Source organism: Apiospora aurea (genome assembly GCF_038362705.1).
Source record: "Apiospora aurea strain CBS 24483 chromosome Unknown utg000009l_segment0_segment0, whole genome shotgun sequence".
NCBI classification, from domain to species: Eukaryota; Fungi; Ascomycota; class Sordariomycetes; order Amphisphaeriales; family Apiosporaceae; genus Apiospora; species Apiospora aurea.
The window spans coordinates 362611-383137 of record NW_027117396.1 but is presented as its reverse complement, the minus strand read 5'-3'; the positions used below and the strand labels follow the sequence as shown (position 1 = coordinate 383137).

At 54.6% G+C, this 20527-nt stretch overlaps 6 protein-coding genes across 6 annotated transcripts; 4 read left to right on the top strand and 2 right to left on the bottom strand.

Moving 5' to 3' along the window:
* Positions 1–6037: 6037 nt before the first annotated feature.
* Positions 6038–9491, top strand: PG986_013226 (uncharacterized protein; the record flags this gene model as incomplete). The annotated part of the gene is made up of 3 exons (XM_066849448.1): positions 6038–7179; positions 7234–8873; positions 8935–9491. 3 exons carry the CDS (start codon positions 6038–6040, stop codon positions 9489–9491), a joined length of 3339 nt encoding a protein of 1112 aa, XP_066693591.1.
* A 1150-nt stretch (positions 9492–10641) lies between these two features.
* On the top strand, positions 10642–12937 carry PG986_013225 (c6 zinc finger domain containing protein; the record flags this gene model as incomplete). Its single annotated transcript, XM_066849447.1, has 7 exons — positions 10642–10731; positions 10830–10933; positions 11009–11311; positions 11374–11631; positions 11732–11809; positions 11866–12122; positions 12183–12937. The coding sequence occupies 7 exons, from the start codon at positions 10642–10644 to the stop codon at positions 12935–12937; spliced, it is 1845 nt and encodes a 614-aa protein (XP_066693590.1).
* Positions 12938–13751: 814 nt separating this feature from the next.
* PG986_013224 (uncharacterized protein) lies at positions 13752–15434 on the top strand (the record flags this gene model as incomplete). The annotated part of the gene is made up of 5 exons (XM_066849446.1): positions 13752–14052; positions 14128–14154; positions 14279–14415; positions 14547–14781; positions 14908–15434. The coding sequence occupies 5 exons, from the start codon at positions 13752–13754 to the stop codon at positions 15432–15434; spliced, it is 1227 nt and encodes a 408-aa protein (XP_066693589.1).
* A 346-nt stretch (positions 15435–15780) lies between these two features.
* On the bottom strand, positions 15781–16854 carry PG986_013223 (complexed with cef1p; the record flags this gene model as incomplete). The annotated part of the gene is made up of 5 exons (XM_066849445.1): positions 15781–15942; positions 15976–16020; positions 16100–16558; positions 16650–16683; positions 16745–16854. The coding sequence occupies 5 exons, from the start codon at positions 16852–16854 to the stop codon at positions 15781–15783; spliced, it is 810 nt and encodes a 269-aa protein (XP_066693588.1).
* A 502-nt stretch (positions 16855–17356) lies between these two features.
* On the top strand, positions 17357–18323 carry PG986_013222 (uncharacterized protein; the record flags this gene model as incomplete). The annotated part of the gene is made up of 2 exons (XM_066849444.1): positions 17357–17520; positions 17582–18323. 2 exons carry the CDS (start codon positions 17357–17359, stop codon positions 18321–18323), a joined length of 906 nt encoding a protein of 301 aa, XP_066693587.1.
* Positions 18324–18555: 232 nt separating this feature from the next.
* On the bottom strand, positions 18556–19572 carry PG986_013221 (ADP-ribosylation factor family protein- variant; the record flags this gene model as incomplete). The annotated part of the gene is made up of 2 exons (XM_066849443.1): positions 18556–19310; positions 19524–19572. The coding sequence occupies 2 exons, from the start codon at positions 19570–19572 to the stop codon at positions 18556–18558; spliced, it is 804 nt and encodes a 267-aa protein (XP_066693586.1).
* Positions 19573–20527: the final 955 nt, after the last annotated feature.

The window sequence follows — 20527 nt, the reverse complement described above, 5'->3', positions numbered from 1 at the left end:
CTATGCGAGACCCGCAACTGGACTTTCTCTCGTCTGTTGTACCAGAAGGTTGTGCGGCCTTCGTCTACCCTTTAACAGCAGGCGTATCCCAGTTTGATGCATTCACTCATTTATGAGATTCTACTGGATCTAAAGTATGCATGTGGTGCTTTGTGAGGTAGATAGCGCTTATTTGGATTCCAAGTTCGTCGGCCCAGGGAGCAAAAAAAGCAAAACCAACTACATGGCTTGTTTCGATAGGAGAGAAGAAGAAGCGAAAGGTTTCTTCCCAACGATCTCAATATTATGGTAGAGACGAGAGCATATCACGGGTTCGCTCGCTCGTCTGACCCACCGCAACAGATTCTGGCGTGTGACAGAGATCTCTCCTCGCGCAAAGTCGTCATGATCTTGCAAAATGTGTTCGTTGGTCCTGTAGTATCGCGGGCTGTCCCTTGGCGGCATCGTAGATCTTGTAGGCCTGGGGAGGAGTGCTCAACAGGGGTGTACGATCTTACCTTGGCTTTTCAGACGAAGGCACACACACACACACACACACATACAGCTTATGGACTGGATTCGAACCACGAAGCCTGCTGTTTCCCCTGGAGGCATGGGAGTTAATGAATCGGATCTGTTGGGTCCTGGTAGGGCCTCGTGGAAGCATGCACAACTTTCCTAAAAGGGATAGACGGTAAAACCCCCTCGGCCCACGACCCGAAAGAGACACAAGGCACGAACATCAGCAGAATGGACCCGTCCTGTATGCTTATACGACACGCAGACAGAGTCCGCCATAGACAGCAACTCGCCTAATCAATACCGAGCATGTCGGTGTCTCTAGCCTCGGCTGCTATTCCCAGGACCAGGACGGACGAGCTTTTGACCTGGGGTTCCGGGGTCCGTCCAATTTGGATCGGCGGCAGAATGGGGGCGTTAGATAGAATCGTGGCACAACGACAGCTGTTTCGGGGAATTTTTCATGGATCGAACCTGTCTGCTCTCCGCAGTCTCGCTTCCTGAACGGGCCGAGTGGGGACGAATGTCTCGGCCTCTTGCGTGCGTGCTTATTGTGAGCTTATCGCCTTGGTAGCTTTCTTTCCTTTTCCTTCGTCCTCCGACACTGCAGTGACGATGGCCCATACCTGTTCGCTGCTTCTGTTTATTTTTCCCATACTATGCTGCGTAACTACAACACAAGCAGCTCGCTTTGATCTGGCCAAAGGCAGCACGTTTTAAACCGGCCCCCTTTTCCTCCCATCAGACTTACCAGCCACTCGGGCGACGAAAGCTGGGGGGATCAAGGAAGCCATGCTGTGGAATCCGATGGTTACACAAGTCATAATGCAGGGACGGTGACGGGTAGCGAGGAAAGCTGCTGCTGGCAACCCGCGATTCCCTGGCTCATGATTAAGCAATATTACCTACTTTACTGTACCTAGCTGGTGTATAGGTGCTGCACTGCATGGCCAGGAGGGATGGGGTGGAGGGAGGGAAGCTGCAATGTTGACAGACCAGGTTTCCTTCCTCATGCATGATGGCCTCACTCGATGTACTAATCCGACCCATTTGGCGGCTCGGAAGAAGCTTGGAGGGGTCTTCGCGCTTGCGGATGCAACGGCTGATGTTCGTTTTCCTGGGGTTGATCAAGCAGGCCCACTCCCCCCCAGAGGCATGAGGTCGAAGGCTTCGAGACTTCAGCCCGCCGAGATTGTCACTGCTTGGATAGATGACGGGCAGGGTAGGGTTCCTTGGAGGGGATGGATGGATCGAGACACTGCATCAATAGGTTCTGGAGTGTTACTACTGCCTAGTCGATTTAAGGCAAGCATTGCGTTGTTGAGAGAAAAGGACGAAAATCACATACGCAGGCACACACACACACACACCCCCTTATCTGTAAGCTACCTAATCAGCGTATTATATTACCGTACGAAATGTTTCGGAAGTAGCATCCATCCCAGTAGGCCTGCTGCTGCTGCTGCTGATGCTGATGTTGGCTGGCAACAGCAACTGTGCCTGACCCTGGACCTGAGACAAACCGTTGGAACCTGTACATGGATAGCACAGCAGTTTGCGATCTGTCGTCCTTGTCGGTAGTACCTACGGCCAGCCAGTCACTTATTGGAACACACAGCATGGTTTATTATTACATAGAACTCTCTCTTCCGGCCTTCCTTTTGGACAGGGGCCGCATGCCTCGTCCACTTATCTCGGCTTTTATCGAGTCCCCGGCCAATCACGAGGCGTCCTGTCGATGAAACATGGCCCTTCTGGGTAACGATCATCCCGTCCCAACAGTGAGTGCCAGAGAGTGCCTTTCCCACCGCCCGCCGTTTTCTATGTATCTTACTTAGATAATTGGAAACAACCCAGATCCATGCCCCATGCCCTTACTAGGTACAAGGTACATGGCCGTGTTTGTTCAACGAACCAGATTACTATTGGTATTGTAGTAATAGTTGCAGGCTGGATGGGAAGCGAGAACTAGAAACTGTATTTCGTAGCCAGCCAGCGTCCGTCCGGCGAACACGACCGGTCGCCCTGCAGATGCCATGCAATATCCCCAGTCATGCCTGCCTGCAGCCGGCGAGGCAGGCTGGGAATGGCGCTGTCCCCCTTCCCGCCACTTCGAGGTGGTGGTGGTGGTGTTGGAAGGATGGTGGATGGTGTGCACTATGTGGTAATGAACCATGCATGGCAATGACAGGTTGGTGTGTATCGGCCAGAAAAACGCCCGAGGATGGAAAGACGCTGTTGGGCCGTCGCCGAGTTGTTTGCAAGGTTCGATCCTGAGCTTCCCACTTTCTCTTGCAGCTGCTTGGTGGCGGCAAGGATCTTCTGCTGCTGCTGCTGCTGCGAAAGCCTTTTTTAGCCCTGTTCGAGCTTCGATGCTCATTCGCATGATCACCCGCGACCTACCTAGGTACCCATATCCTGGCCGATGGCAATATGATCCCTCATCAAAGGTGGGATTCTCGTCAGCTCTCATTATTACACGCCATCAAAACCTGCATTTCACATGGGCGTGCATGCCATTCACTATATGTAGGCACATTAGGTACTCCCTGCTGCCATGTAAGTAGGTATGTGTGTATATCTGATGTAAGTAAAGTCAGCCACGAAAAGTGTCCGCCCCCGCCGTTTATGTTCCCCTTCCCCTCGACCCTCGACTCCACCCCGGCTGCCAGCCGATCAGGTCTTTGTTGCATCCCTACCCCGGACCTTCAAGCTCCACCTCCGGCTTCTACCTGTACCGATGCCAGGTAAGATTTGATTGCGCCCTGCCTGCCATTGAACCTGCAGTACCAATCTGATATGTGCATATAGACATTGTGTTTTGCTGTTGAACTCGGGTCTGGCACCGGCCTGGTATGCTGTCTTAGTCTTGACCAAAGGTCTTCCCGGCGCAGCTGGCAAGGCAGCGCGATACACGAGGCAACACATTACGACACAGGTACGTTGCCATCGTGGTTGCCAGATTTTTCACTCGATCTACCTAGGTACTCACTCGGAACATACGGCCTTGGCCTTGTCTTGATCCGCTGCCTGCTGTCCGTATTCTTTGCAGCTAGCGTCCGCGGACTGATCTCTCAATGCAATACACCCCCCAGTCTCCAGAGCGTACAGCCAGCCAGACACACGCTTGCCTTTCCCTTGCACTTTTTTTTTCTTCTTTTTTTTCTTTTAATATCGAGCACGGTATGCGACACGCGACGTGTGTGCGCATGGCATCTAAACGCCTCATATACTACCGTACTACCGCAGGGCCATCACGAGTGGCAGCTCAGATATCGATGCATGTGGTGCACTGCTGCTGCTGCTGCTGCTGCTACTACTACTACTACTACTATTACTACTACTACTACTACTACTAGGTTACTACCTTTTGCCAACGAGATACAGATGCAATGCAATTGTCGATCGACCATAGACGTACAATCGGCCCGGCTATTCTTCAGTTATATCGAGAAGAGACGAAGCTTGAGAGTAAGACTGCCATACTGGCGTGACGTGACGTGACCTGTCGCGACTCATTCTCTCACCAGGCTGGTGGCATCGGACGGCTCTGACGGCTGCGTCAGTAACCATGGCGCCTCCATCCGAACAAAGATGGTTTCCCGGGCTGGGCCCAACCACATACTTTTCACAAGCAGTAGCGGCCGTGTGAAGCACACTCTCGGTCTGTACCTACTGTACTCGTAAACGCAGACAGAATGCATTGGTTCATTCGCAAGTTGGGCAAGTAGGTGAAATTCGTATGGATGGATGGATGGATGGATGAGGGACGGGCCTATCAGAAATGCGGGCTCGCTCAAATATATTCGGTGCTTGGGACCGGGCACTTTTAAACCGCCTTTCATCAATTAGCGGTTCCGTCCTGATCCCACCCCAACAACAGGTCGTCCCTCGCCACCACGACTAGGGATTCTGATAAGTGAGGTCTGCATGGTCGAGGTATGGTAGGCATGGTATGTATGTACGACTACGAGCAAGGAGTTGAACTTCTGGCTTACATGATTACATCCACACGAAGGTTTCCTACCCGGCTCGATCTGGAATGGGTCGTGTTTAATGATGGATGACATACAACCTTCTTCAAACCTTCCCCGCCCTGGCGGGATCCCTCAGCAGGGCCCGGACAGGGCGACGGGCGAGCACGCAGAAAGTGAAAGTGTCGGTCGGATGAGCCACGAGCCTCGTTGGAAGCCGTGAATAAGGGCGCCTCTACATAACCACTGTCCCCCTTTTCGGATATTTCCTGACGATCCGTCACCTGCCAGGTAGGTTGAGATATTTCTGCATGCCACTACCAGTACATTATCACTAGTACATATATACATACATGCATGCCTGAAATCTCAATCTCCCACCTGTATGTATGTTTTCAGGCATAGCATACATCACGGATTTATACCAATATCGATCAATGTATGTGCCAGCAATTGCAACAGCAATACAGACACACACACACACACACACACCTCTTTCTCGAGCGCGCTTATCGCTGCTGCCTGGTCTGGTAGGTAGTTGCTTGTGGCCTTGATCATCACCACGCATCCTCCTTCCCCAGGTCGACCGGTCATTGTTACTCGAGGCCTGTCTTGTCTTGCATTGACACCCTGAGCTTCCGAGACATTGTTAGGCGCTGTGTCTAGTGTGCTGCAGTCGGACGGGCAGTATACTACTATTGCTGCTGCTGCTACTGCTACAGAGGCATCATCACGTGGTGCATCGTCGAATTCGACCAGACAGTCCAGTCTGGACCGTCCTCTTTTCCCTGCTTCCAGACAGCAGGCTAACTTAGGAGGGACTGCTTGGGATGGATCGTTGATGAACGGGTCGCTGGATGACGACACTCGATTAGGCCCTGTTCGTCGTCGTCGTCCTCCTTGGCACTTGCTCGTTCTTCTTCTTCCTCCTCCTTCTCCTCCTCCTCCTGCTCCTCCACCACCTATTGATCGGTTCCATCCCCCCCTGCCCCCGCCCCTACTCCAGTTACTCCAGTAGGCTACCACGCTGCTTCTCCACAAAAACCAACCCGCCGAAAACGCTTCCCATCTCGCGTGGAGTGGATTCGCTGTCGTATGCAGGGATCAGAAACGCCATTGAGCCGGGGGGTCACCCCCGTCAAATTGCCAACCTTCTGAAGCCGCCGTCAGCAGCGATCGTCGCGAAACCCCCCCCCAAAACCTTAAACTGTACTTCACTTCACTTTCCCGATTCCTACATGTTTGCTGTCTCTGTCCTACGAAGAACCTCGTTGTTTCATGTCATGAGAGTCATTCTGCACGCCGCCGACGACGCTGTGGCTTCTGGCATCGCTTCCCGGACAGCCCGAGTAGCCTTCACCACCCCCAGCTGAGACAATTTCGACCGCGTGGGGCCGTAGATTCCCCAGGAATCCTTTCATTGGAGACTCGAGAAAGCATTACCACCACGTGAGGCTCCCGAGTTGGATTCAACCCAGGAATCTTCGCGCGATCTGATCTTGGGCCGGTTGACGCGCCCTCCTCGATCTCTGCTCTCCTTGGTCCCTGCCTCTCCCGGTTCAGCAATGTCACCCAGTCAGTCCCAGGCTCATAATCGCTCGTTATCCACAGCCAGGCCTGATGCCTCTCAAGCTTCTGCTGATGCCGGGAGCCCGGCCGTCCAGTCCGGCTCGGCCGACTTGAACGGGTTTTCCATCCATCCAAGTTGTGACGGCCTACCAGGCAACCCTTCGTCACACAGCTTGATAGAAGCCCCTGACTTCCAGGACTTCTCTTTTTCTTACCAGGAAATGCCTGAAGGGGCTCAGATGATGGGACTCGACGACCACACCACGGATCTGTTTGGGCCATCAGGCGGTGAGGCGTCTCTCGCATCGATAGGCGATGGCAAGGACTCGATCGCATCGGGTGCTCCCAGTGCAAATTTCACCACCGCCGGACACTCGGAGAGGCGGCAAAGCCACGACGGATCTGAAGACGAAAGCCCGGGTGGCACGCATGCGGGTGTCAACTCGCTGGAAGATGACATGTCGGACGAATTCGGTCTGTCCGCTGGCGCGCCGGGTGACGGAACAGACCTGGGGCGGAAGGACAGCAAGTCGGACATTACGCCGGCCTGGAGCGAGCTGAAGACCAAGGCAGGAAAAGAACGAAAGCGACTGCCGCTGGCCTGCATTGCGTGCCGGCGGAAGAAAATTCGGTGTTCCGGAGAGAAGCCGGCTTGCAAACATTGCATCCGCTCTCGCATCCCGTGCGTGTACAAGGTCACGACGCGCAAGGCAGCCCCGCGGACGGACTACATGACCATGTTGGATAAGCGACTAAAGCGAATGGAAGATAGGATCATCAAGATTGTACCAAAATCCGAACAAGACACCACGGCCGCCAACGTCACCCGTGCGAATCTCAAGCCTGGCATCATTGGCGCGCTGTCGGCCGGAAAGCAAGCCAAGAAGCGCGGTGCAGATGAGGCTTTCGGCACCGATCTGGAACACTGGTCCAGGACATCATCCAAGGCAAAAGCGGATGATTCTAGGCCAGCATCTCTGCAGGTGCAGGAACGAGAGGATGGCAAGCTTCTCACTGAAGGGCGTGAGGCTTTACCGCCCATGAACATACGTGAACACCTTGCTGAAGTGTTCTTTGAGAACATTTACGGTCAAGTCTACCACCTACTCCACAAACCTAGTTACATGAGGAAATTAAAGTATGTTTCCCGCGGTTGCCCGATTTTAGAGGCATTTCACTGACTAGCCTCTAGGGCCGACACATTACCACCGGTTTTGGTGCTCTCTGTTTGCGCCATCTCGGCTCGCTTCTCGACCCATCCTATGTTTGCGGCCATCCCGAACTTTCTCCGCGGCGAAGAATGGGCAGCACACGCCAGGGATATCGTTACCAGGCGATACGAATGGCCCAACATCACAGTCCTGACGTGTTTGCTCATACTAGGTCTGCATGAATTTGGCACATGCCATGGGGGGAGGAGCTGGTCTCTGGGTGGCCAGGCAATTCGGATGGCCTTCGCCCTCCAGCTGCACAAGGACTTGGAATTCGACCCCACGAGGTCCAACCCGAACGCACAACTCAGCTTCATCGACCGCGAGGTCAGGCGGAGGACGATGTGGGCCTGCTTCCTGATGGATCGGTTCAACTCCTCGGGGACCGACCGCCCCATGTTCATTAGAGAGGAGACAGTCAAGATCCAATTGCCGATCAAGGAGAAACTATTCCAACTGGATATGCCGGGGCCTACGGAAGACCTAGATGGGGAAGTACCCCATCCTGTACCCGTCGACGAAGGGCAGCTGTCCAATCCAAAAGACAACATGGGCGTTGCTGCTTACATGATCAGGACCATCTCTTTATGGGGGAAGATCATCAGCTTCTTGAACCAGGGAGGTAAAGACATCGACAACCACACCATGTGGGAGCCTGATTCAGACTACTCGAAAATGCTCAAGCAAGCCGAGGAGTTTGCCGGGGCTCTGCCAGAGGGACTAAAATACTCGGCCGAAAACCTGCGCTTGCATGATACTGAGGGCATGGCAAACCAGTTCCTTTTTCTTCATATATCGATACAGCAGAATATTCTTTTCATGAATCGATTTGCCGTGTCATCACCCGCGGGACTGTCAAATGTCGATGTACCCAAGAATTTCATCACAAAGGCCGGCGCCAAAGCCTTCGGCGCGGCCAACAGGATATCCGACTTACTCAGAGACGCCGAGTCTTTCTTCATTGCAGCACCCTTCGTGGGGTATTGCGCCTTTCTGTCTAGCACAGTGCACATATTTGGCATCTTCTCTGGAAATGTAGCGGTCGAGCAGTCGGCCAAGAAGAACCTGACGACCAACGTCAGGTTTCTGGGGAAGATGAAACGCTACTGGGGCATGTTCCACTTCATGTCCGAGAACCTTCGCGAGCAATATCGCGTTTGCGCGGACGCTCATCGTCAGGGAACACCTGCGACTGAAAATGCCACCGCTTCGCCCATATTTCAGTATGGTGACTGGTTTGACCGATACCCACATGGTGTATCGTCATCCGACTTCCTCGATCCTGCTGGGATTAAGAAGAAAGAGTCCGGGGATGACGCGGTGCTCGAACAGAAACCAGAGACGTATACGGTGGAAGAGCTGTTCGCTCAGTTGTCCTCGCCGCAAAGCGCCGAGACTCGGGAGGGTACGGCTAGTGGCGTACAGAGCCGTCCTCCTATACCAAAGAGGAAATCCGTTGCCAGCATCAGCACCCGAAAAGGCGGCATGCCACCGCGTGGCGGATCGCAGCACCTCGAGCCGCTACTTACCGACCTCAACCCAAACTCCCTTCCCGAACACGTCCAGCAGAGGTTGCACCACCAGCGCCAGCAATATGCCGCTCGGCTGGGTAACCAGCAACGTAAGTTCATCATCTCTCCTCGTTTGTAGTGGGTAGTCCGAAGCTGATCTCGACTCTGCAGGAAACGCAGCTGCCGGTAGCGTGGCAGCATATCATGCGCTTTCGCCCATCAGCCCGATTGGCGCTGGTCATGGGCACGGACACGGGCATGGACACCCTCACTTTGCTGCTGCGCATGGTCATCACGGACACGGCCATCCTGGCCTGTACAGCCACGATCTGATCTCACTCGGGTTGGCGAATAATTCGACAGGTATGATGCCACACCTCGACCGGCAACTTGTCTTTGGAGCATACGGTGGGGTAGATCCCACATCTATCAGCGGACAGGAAGCCATGATAAACTGGGATGCGCTGGCTGGTACAAACCATCATGCCGGAGGTAGTAACGGAGCTAACGTGAGCGGCGCGGGCGAGGGCACACCCAATGGCATGCCGTCCGGCTTCCACTCGGAGCCATCGTCAGCATGGTTCATGCCGTTCAACATGGAGGCTCCAGAGCTTGGACAAGATGTGGCGGCAGGTATGGCGAGCATGGAGGGCTTTGGCGGCATGTTTAGCCCTGGCGGGATGACGCCTGGAAGTGGGCTAGGACTGCGACGAAACAGCCATAGGTGATGACGAGCCCCTCGGGGGGAGGAGGAGAGGGATATCTTATGAAGGGTTGCTTGCTTCTTTGTTTCGGTTCAGATCAAGAGGGCAATATCCTTGTATTGTTTCGGTGGAATGCAAGGCGTTTTATATGGCATCTTGAAAGGAACGGGGCCTGGCGGATGGCTACACATCTTCGGGCGCAACCTCCATGTTGTTGTATACCTCTTTGTTGTATATATGAGACTCTTATTGGGGGTGTCGATGAAGATATACCCCCCACAGACCGGCTGTTCTGATCACCAGCAGGATGAGCTGGCAAATAAGTAAAAATGAGAAAGGAATGAAGAATTGAGAAGAAGGAACGACTTTGGTAGTGGCGTGAAGGGTCCGCTACCTGGCAACGTCCGCCGGCCCAGCCCCTCTGACGATGGCACTCCAGTATGAAGTAGCAACTCAGGGCGGCAGGCAGTTGGGCCAAAGTGCGGGAAATGCAACGAGGGTCGTACGATGGTGGCATGATAGGGCCCATTCTTTGCGTATAATTCACCCGGCACCTTCCAAGACGACGGGACTTGCTGTTGCCCTTCCAAAGACCTGGAAAGGAGGACTATACATCTAACTCAGTTCTGTGCATTTTACTTGATTAGGCCCAGTTGTGTTTCCAGAGGGTACCTAAGCGGGTTGCTGAATACTTGTAGACACGCAACATCATTGCAAGAGACCGACCGTCCGCCGCCAGTAGTACAAGGTAGTAGTGATAAATATTTATTACATCTTCGTAGTCATTTGCGTTAATCTGCATCCGCAGGATAGGGCTGATATCAAGATGAGGAATGTGAAGATTGCATTCCTCCTCGGTAGTGTCAGTCGGTTCTCAAGAGTACTACTAGGTAAGTTCAGGGCCAGTACTTATGTACTTTAGTTATGTCCCTTAACTCCGGCGCTGTCAGCCGTTGTCGGCTCCGACGGTTAGCCGGTGGATGTAGCCAATCTTGCCATCACCATGGAAATGTCACAACAATACCCGATCTCCTCAATGCCTGGGTATGCCAATGCCGGCCCTCTCATCAGATGAATGAATCCCCGCCCCGTCGTCTGATCTGAACGGAGCACGATACTTTCCGTGTTGTCTCGCTCAGTCGCTGCCCAGTCAGCCCGCCCCAGCCCGCCCATCATGTCCGACGCTGTAGCCGCGCCGACTCCGACCCCGACGCTCAGCCGCATCAAGCGAAACAGCGCCTGCACTTCGTGCCGGGATGCAAAAGTAAGTAGTATCATGGGAAGTGGAAATGGAACTAAACCGGACCAGTGTCCCCCACTATCAAAGACCATGTCGCTTATGGCCTTGTTCTCCTGCCACAGGTTCGGTGCAACCCGAGCAACCAGCCAAGCCAGCAATGCCAGCGCTGCGACAAACTGGGCTTGGAATGCGTGGACAGAACCCATAAGAGAGTCAGCAGGCGCAAGTGAGTAAATCCATGAAAAGAATACGGAAACTCGACCGAAGCAGCAGCATTCTGACGCTCGCCACCCTCTTGCAGCAAGATCGATGAGCTCGTTCAGGAAATCCGGACCATCAAGCAGACTGTGGGGTCCAGCCAGAATCCCACCGGCGGAATCGTCGCCGCCCCTTTTCCAAGAGATCCGCCGTTACCGCAGCCCGTCACCAACTCGCCAGATGCGATACGAGCCTCGACAACAGACAAGAGTGCTCCTTCCGGGCCCTCCTTCACAGAGACGCCGGCGACAACGCTCGTCGGTGATGTCCCCATTGAACCAAGTCTTCCCAGAGCCCTCGGCTCGCAACCCTTTTCTGGGGAGGATATTGACTACTACTTTAAAATGTAAGTAAACATCTCTGATAGCGGAACATACCTCTCTGTGTGCATGACTGAAGCCCTCCTAGGTACTTTGAGCATTTCCATCCGTATATGCCCATCGTGAGGCACCGGGATCCAAATAAATGCTACGAATCCGGGCCAGTGCTGTTCTGGACGATTCTCCTGGTGGCGTGTCGGCGTTACGCCAAGAATCCCCAAGTCCTGCCGTTCCTTGTGGACGCGATGAGGCGGGAGCTGTTCTCTGTCCTGTCAAGTTTGCCCACCAACATGCACACCATCAATGCCATGATCCTCGTCTGCACTTGGGTCTTTCCCGACGTGCGGTTCGTCAATGATCCGACCTGCATGTTCACGGGGGGTCATCATGAACGCCTCGCTGCTGCTGGGCATACAAGCCGGAAAAGGCTCAAACCCAGCATTCAGTTTCGGGGGCTTCCAAGGTAACTTTACAGACGAAGAGGCACATTATACTTGGGCGGGGTACAACATCGTGACGCAAAGGTACGATGATGCAAGCAGCTCGACCGCATGGAAATCTGACTGAACCGACTTTATAGGTCCTCGCACTACATGGACATACCACCGCTCGGCAGTCTTTTCAATCAGACGGTGCAGACCGTCATCGAAGGGAGGACGCCGTTCTATGTTCCTTCGTCTTTTCGAGTGCTCCTGGAATGCCAGAAATTCGCCCACCGGTTGAGCAAGACCATGGCTGCCTGCTTGGAAGAGTCCGAGGGGGTTTCTTCTTACATCGTCCAACAACTTGAGGACGATTACGACAACATCCGCGGACTCATCTGTTCGGAGCGAGCCGGTAGGTGTATGTAACACAACGACCTAACACTTGTAGTTATGTACTGACCAACCTCTGCAGATGATATGGACAAATTTAATGCCCTCCTGGTGCAGTTGGAGATCCAGACATACTATCTAATACCCTTACCGGGCTACAACCCCGAGGCTCTGAAACGCAATATCTTGAAGGCATATACCACGTCGCAGGCCGTGCTACGCGACGCTCTCAGCTTAGACGACCAGCATGGGTACTTGAAACACATGCCTCACTTTGCCTTCCGGTCCCTGCTGTCGGCCATGTGCATCATATACAAGGTATCTCGGTCCTCTTACAGGGAGATTCTGGACCAGCAGGGGGCCGAGCGCAGCGCCGCCAACTGCATGGAGGTGTGCCGCCGCTCAGTCATCCAGGAAGGCGACCTCGGGGCCCGGCTGACCATGCTCTTCGAGTCGTTCTGGAGCGTGGCCCAGTCGACGGCGGTCTGGCACGGCGAGCCCACGGTGACGGTCGGGACCCAGCGCATGGGAGCCGGTGTGTGCTTCGACTGCCTGAAGCTCTGGAAGAGCGACATGAACACGATGAGGCCGAAGGCGGCGGCGGATGGAGGAGGCGGTGGTATCGGCAACAACAATAACAACAGCAGCAGTAGCAGCAATGGGGACGCGGCGTTGGGGGCAACAGCGGCGACGGGATCGGCAGCTGCATTGGGGACGGGAATAGTGACGGCACCGGGAGGGCCTGACCCTTTGGCGAATATTGATTGGTCCTTTATGGACGAATTCGATTGGAACTTTGAGCCGAATCTATTGGTGCCTGTGGGTCTGGGGCCTTGACGATATACGGCGGTATATCTGGGCTGTCTGCACGATGATCAAGGGGTACGGGACTGGGGCATGCGCAGGTATTTGAGTTCAGCCACATCCAGAGTTCCAGAACACCAACAGCAGGCAACACTCTCGTCTTCCAGGGTTTATATATGCAAATGAGGCCTGATTCCCATGACCGGGTCGGTATAGCCTAACGGTAGTATCATTATATTATACTTAAAGGCAAGAGGGTTCAACTCCCTCTGCGGTCACTTCTTTTTCTTTCCTCTTTTTTCTTGTGTTGTTTGCTTTCTATCGATTTGTATATAGATCAGAGACTGGCCAGTCTTGGCAGGCCGTATTAGTCTGATGGATACAGGAAGGCGATATGGCGAGTACCTGGTACTGGCCTATCATATCGCTCCACAACACATAACCACGTAATAAAAGGCTTAGAGAGAAGAGAGAGAGAGAGACAGGAAAATAGGGTACGCTGCGCGAGTTGAAGTGTAAATAAATGCAGCGTGGTGATGGCTCCCCGGGGGCTCTGCTTATAGCTTATATCCTCTACTGAAGCCGGAGCCGATTCGGCCAAGACGCAAGTGGGAGGGGGCCCGCAGAAGCACGGATCGTCTGAAGCTCCCTTCCCCTTTCCCAGCGTCGCTCCCGTCCACGCACGGCTTTTCCCAGACAATTTTCGGTGTACTCCAGATCCAGACGCCACGAGCCGACCCGTTCCCGCCCAACTTCCCCCAACGGCAACAGAGAATAACAGACGAAAAAAAAAGGCATAACAAATTATACGTTTTAAGCCCGCAGCAGCACCACCTCCAAATTAATAATGTCCATGGTCCTTTTTGACTGGGTCTGGGGCGGCCACCACGACCGATCCCTCGCCTCGGGCACCATGACCGGCACCATGAGGGGAGCGCCGGCGCCACCGCCGATACCGTTACATCCCTACTACCCCCTCGGCGTCGCCATCCCCAACTACCAGGCCAACAGCGCCGGCGTCGCGGTCCTGCTCGTGTCGCTGGCCGGCATGCTGGCCAGCGTCCTGGTTCTCGCGAGCACCGTGGCCTTGCGTGTGAACCCCTCCCTGACCAAACCGAACCTGGCCGTGCTCTGCTGGTTCGTCCTGTGTAAGTCGGCAAAACGAAGGAGCGCCACTCTAATATACTGGGGATGTGTTGCTGATCTGACTCGGGCGGTTCTAGGTGGCTCGCTGCACTGCTTTTTCGAAGGTAAGAAGAGACTTTCTTTCGCCCCCCCCCTCTCTTCATTATGCCGAAACCCTCTCTCTCTCTCTCTCTCTCTCTCTCTATATATAATCGATAAAGCATCGTCGAGGCTGACTCCGGCGTATAGGCTACTTCGTCTTTAACCATGACACGGTGGCATCGTCTCAGAACCTCTTCGCGCAGCTGTGGAAGGAATACGCCCTGTCGGACTCCAGGTACTTGACGTCTGACCCGTTTATGCTCAGCGTCGAGAGCATCACCGTTGTAGGTTTTCCCTCTTCCCTTTCTTCTCAACTCCCCAACAAGCTACCGCTATCTTTCCCTTTGGAAAAGATAATCGTACTATACTGTCACGAGCCTGTGGCTGATCATGGACCTCCACCCCAAACCCGCAGTTCCTCTGGGGCCCTCTCTCCTTCGCCTGCGCGGCCAGCATCGTCCTGGACAGCTACCTCCGCCACCCGCTCCAGATCGTCATGTGCATCGCCCACCTGTACGGCGTGGCCCTGTACTACGCCACCAGCCTCGTCGAGACGCACTTCACCCACCTCGCCCACAGCCGGCCCGAGTTCCTGTACTTCTGGGTCTACTACGTCGGCTTCAACCTGCCCTGGGCGGTCGTGCCTGCCGGTAAGTTTCAACAGTATACTGTCACTTTGGTTAAAAGACAACCAAATCATATTATCCAAAACCTAGTACCTTAGATATCTGGCTCGCAGGCTGACATTGTACACCATCTGTTGTTCTTTTATTTAGCCCTGCTATTCGACAGCGTCAAGACGCTGAGGAGCGAGCTTCGGATCCTGGATAGCGTCCGGACCGGAGTTGCTGGCTTTCAGGCACACACCCCGCTGAACAGCGCCAAGGTGCCTGAGGAGAGCAAGGAGATCAAGGAGATCCAGAAGATCCAGGAGATTAAGGAGACTCAGGAGGTCCCGGAGATTAAGGGGATCCAGGAGATTATGGAGGCTCTGGAGCCCGAGGAAACCAAGGAGATTGAAGAAACCAAGGAGATTGAAGAAACCAAGGAGACCAAGGAGACTGACGACACTGACGATATCAACGAGGCTAACAAGACTGACGACACTTACGACACTGACGAGAATAACGACAAGAACGACATTAACGAGAATAACGACACTGACGAGACCAAGGACACTAAGGACACTAAGGACACCGAGGAGAATGAGGGCACCGAGGACACTGAGCTGAGTAAGAGGCTTGAGAGTCTCAAGGAGCCTGAGGACACCGAGGAGTTCGAGGAGGTGAAGAGGGAAGAGTAGGCGGCGTATGTTGGCATCCAAGTCCTACCAAAATTTTCAACCTGGAAAGAAGGATCAAGTTACGAAGATATGCCTGTATATAGATAAATAGATAGATAGATAGATAGATAGAATTATGTAGAAACGGTGCACACGAGCAAAGAATGACGAATAGACAGTATGATAGACTGCCATTGCTGGATTATATATAATAATATCACAGCAGACATTGTTGGTGTGGACCGCTATGGTCACGATATCTATTATACTGAACCCCCTCACCTCTTGAATCGACTCTTTTTGCTAGCTATACGTCGCGGTGTGCTCTTCCTGCTAAAGACTGCCTGTACATCCCGCTTTCCGCTGCTTAATCAATACTGGGTGTAATGACGGCCGTCTTGCCCCTTTTGAGGACTGAGGGTTTACGAAGGAGTCCAGTGGCCCAAGAATTCCGGCAATAGACCCCAAGAGCCATAACCAAAGCTTTGTAGCAGTCAATCATCAGGTGGTTCATTCTATGTGGGTATCTCTAAGTAAAGCGCAGCGGAGCGGCTCAGCGGACGTATTTGCCCATGAAACGCTTGTGGAAGTCAGATCGCAACAGATCCTACCAATGTATGTTAGCAATCTTTCCTCGTACGTTTCGACATGAGATGGGGAGCATGGTTGCTGGGCGGTGGACTTACGTTGACGAATTCCTTCTTCTTGCCCTTGTCCTCGGTCCCGCGCGCTTGGTTCTTGAAGACCACGTCGTCGTTCCATCGCCGCTTCATGCTGAAGTTCTGCTTGTTCAGCAAGGGGTTCCCGAGGGCAATGTCCCGCTCCCGCTCCTCCTCCTCGGCGGCTGCGCGTTCGGCCTCCTCCTTCTCGCGCCGCTCGGCCTTTTCCCGCCGGATCTTCTCCAGCTCCCGCTGCAGCTCCGCCTCGTCGTCGTCGTCGCTGTCTTCCTCGTCGCTGTCGTCATCATCGTCGTCGTCGTCGTCTTCGTCGTCGTCGTCTTCGTCGTCGTCCGCGTCTATGTCGCGCGACTCCTCTAATATGCGCCGCCGCTTGGCTTCCGGGTCCTCCCCATCCCCCTCGCCGTCGGCGTGCGAGGTGAGCGCCAGGGGGCGCTTGGTGCCGTTGGCGGCGGCGGCGTCCTCGGACTCGGAGGGGGGGCGCGGGCAGGGCGCCGCCGTTGGCCTTGGCGAAGTGGGCGGCTTCGGCGGCCAGGAGCTCGGCGCGCAGGTCGCGGACCTCGTTGTCGGCATCACCGCCTTGTCCGGGTTGCCTGCAGCGAATGTGAGTAATCTGGTCTGAGAAAGAGGCGAGAAGCAAGTTGGAGGACCTACCGGTATTTTAGTTGGGTGTGTGCGGGAAGGAGTCGTTGATGGTATGCAGGGCCGCGCAGAGCCTCCTTGCCGCGCGCGGGATCGAAGGTAGGTCTGTGGGCGGTAGTCATGGTGGCTTTGGCGGCTTATTTGTCGAGTCGTCGTCAGGTGTTGTTTGCCCGAGATTGGTAGTGCTGGTTTCCAAAGTGTACTTCGTATGACGTGCCCAGGTGGGTGTGGTTGAGGTTGGCCGAATGGGTGTAAGATGGCAAAGCACGAGAGAAAGTTGGTGGTCGGCGTTGCTGCATCGAAACCACCGACTTTTGGCCTTTGGGCAGGGGACCGACCGCGCCTGTTGGACAGGGAGTCGACGCGGAAGCTACTGAGCAACCTGCAACTGGGACGCTAAGATAGGATTTTGATGCCCCACCAGCGGATCTAGCAACAGCACTAAGTCGGCCAGCTGAGAGCACTGTATTAGTATTGGTCAGAGCAGGTGCTGGACATCCCACCTGGAAACTTCGCATCCATTGATTGAAAGCCGTCGTCTCTTTTTTTTCTGCCCTGCCCCTGCTCCAGCCCCGAATGCGACAAACAAGGAGAGGCTCAATCCCTTCCCCCCAACCACCGACCATGCCGCGCGAGGCCGAACCTTCCCAGAATGAGAAGGACTTCATCTTGAAAGCCGTGCGAGAGGGCCACCGTCTGGACGGGCGCGCCCTCGACCAGTTCCGCCAGCTCGATCTCCAGTTCGGCGAACAATATGGAGTCGCAGACGTCACCCTAGGCAAGACGAGGTAGGCCATTGTTCCCAGCACTTCCGAAGGGAAACAACATCTAATCAAGTTACACCTGCAGAATCCTTGCCAAGGTCACTGCGGAAGTCACGGTCCCGTACACCGACCGACCTTTCGATGGCATCTTCACCATCACCACCGAGCTCAGCCCCATGGCCTCGCCCGCGTTCGAGGTCAACCGCCCGACAGAAACAGAAGTCTTGCTGTCGAGACTACTAGAGAAGACCGTACGCCGCTCTAATTCCCTGGACACCGAATCTCTATGCCTGGTCGCAGGTCAAAAGTGCTGGTCCATCCGAGTGGATCTGCACGTCCTGTCCCACGACGGTAACCTGATCGATGCCTCGTGTTTGGCCGTCGTTGCAGCTCTGCGCCACTTTCGCAAACCCGACACAAGCATCGAGGGCGACACGTTGACCGTCTACACCCCCGCCGAACGAGAGCCCGTCCCTCTGAGCTGGCTGCACTCGCCTTTCTGCATCACATTCAGTTTCTTCGGGTCCATATCTGTCGGGGAAGACGGGGAGGAGAAGGATATCTGGCTTCTGGATACTACACTTTTGGAAGAGCAGCTGCGTGTGAGTAGCTGCACTATTAGCATGAACAAGCATGGGGAAATCTGCCAGGTCGCCAAGCCGGGTGGTGCCCCTGTCGAGGCTGTGACGGTAGTGCAGTGTTCCAGTTTGGCCCTGCAGAAAGTCAAGGATCTCTCAGACTTCGTGGACCAAAAACTGGCCGAGGACTCGAAGCACAGGAACAAGGGTGGGCTTCTGGCAGAGCTGTCTGCCGACAACGCGAGGTAGAGAAAGCCACGCTCTTCTATTATAAAAAAAGGCGCCCAAAAAAATAGACCAATGATACCCACCATCTTGAGGATACCCCCTTGAATCGCTGCTATATGATGATGTCGCAGGTCTGCGTAAACCGTTTCCCCCGTGACCTAACGCCGTCTGCATGCCGCTTGAGAAACGCCAACCCAGAGAAATGACCCCTTTCTTTCCGACACACACGAAGTAAAAATCTCTGCCGTTTCGTCTATCGCATAACGGGCGGCCTTGACTCCTTGTTCCACTTCACCCTGCTCCGTACCCAGTCGACGGCCTCGCTGACGCCTGTTCCCGTCAGAGCACTCACGGGCAGCACTCTGGAGTCGCGAATAGAGCTGGCCTTGTCGCCTTCGAACACCTTCTTGACTAGCCCCTCCTTGATCTTGACCACCTCGACGCAGTCCTCGCGATCCTGCTTGTTGGCTAGGATCAAGAGCGGCACGCCCTCGGTCTCGCTGTGCTGCAGCACATCCTCGAGCACCAGGCGGCACTCGTCCAGCCGGCCGAGGTGCTTGCTGCCGCTGCTCGAGTGGCCGTGGCCGCGGCTACTGGACGATCTCCGCTCGCTCCTGGTACCGGCGGTGGTCGCGACCGAGTCGGCGTCGTCGTTATCCTTGCTGCCTCTGCCGCCGCCGTCGCCGCCCTCGTCGTCGTCGTCGTCGTCGTCGTCGTCCTCGCCCGGGAGCAGCAGGCCGTCGCCGATGTCGGTACTGTCGATGATGAAGACGATGGCGTGGCACGAGGCGTAGTAGCTCTGCCACAGGCGGCGCAGGGACAGCTGGCCGCCGACGTCCCAGATCTTCAGGTACATGTCCGGCAGCGTGAGGGTGCTCACGTTCTGCCCCACCGTCGGGACCGTCCGCAGCTTCGGGTCCGGGTGCTCGGGCAGGAAGAGCGACTTGGCCTGCTCGTGGAAGGTCGTCTTGCCCGCATTGTCCAGGCCCAGGAGGATGACCGAGTACTCTGTTTTCGGGGGGTTGCGGTTGCGCGCGCAAGACGTTAGCTGGCTGTTGGCTGGCTGGCTGCTTGCTACTGCTAGTGGTGGGGGGGTCGGTTGGTTTGGAGAGGGAAGTGCGAGGTTGCGAAGTCACGGGCGTGGGTCGATGCCACATATGTATAATGAAGGAATGAACGAGCGAATGCTACTACTTGCGTAGTAAGTGTTATCTTACATACCTTCTTTGCTCGTCGCGAGCCGGTACAGGCCCTTGGCTAGATGGTACATGGCAGAGTCAAAGAAAGAAGAAGAAAAAAAAGAGAATCTACCGGAACTGATAGACTTGCGTGCCGCGTAAGTGTCTTTTGGTGGTTGGATGGGATCGGTTCTAGAGAAGCATTGGACGGGCTCCCCAGACGTTTTGCGACAACAGTGGGTGCGAAAGGTACGCAATCACAATTTCCATGTGCTCATTTGCGCAAGGGAATGTTTTGAAACAACACTTTTGGCTGCCCACTTTAGCGGGACACTTTGCTGGTAACGTTAGGTAGGTAGCCTGGGGTCTGGTTCGGCCCCCTGGAATGCCTGTAATTGGCCTGCTTGGCGACCCCTGTTGGGGCAATCTACAGTGCACCGAATAGCCCCCTCGCAGTCCTTTAACCGTTGACGACACCCACTGCCCGTGGGTTAAGAGGTATGTACTTGACACCACTTCTGGACTGTGAATGGCAATATATCAGCCATTACTTCCCCAACAAGTCGAGTCTGCCTTGTGAGGAAATGTTTCTGGGCCTACCATGAGAGATACTGCCCAGTGGCTTGCTTGGCTTACATTACACGAGCTGAATAGCCTCGGACGATCAACTAAGGGAGCTGACAGCTGCAAATGTATTGGTTGCGTCTTTGAGGCGCACCTGCAAGACTCGGCAGTGCAGTCGTCGAGGTGCTGGGTATACGTCATGGTGATCTCGGGCTCTTGGCCGTCAAGTCTGCCAAGTCCGGCAAGACCGTATACTGAATCTCGTCTAAGGAATGCACGTAATTCTCCAAGAAGCTTCACGGCTAGGAGTGGCCGGCCATCTGAAGTGACATAGTACGAAGTTGCCGGGCATAGTTGAACTCCCCCTACCAAGTACATTTTTGGGGAGGTAACAGAGTTAAACTTACCCATCCAGGGTAGTAAGTACGTAGTAGGTCCGTATAGGTGTACTTGGTATGTCCTATTTGGGTAACACGCCCATGC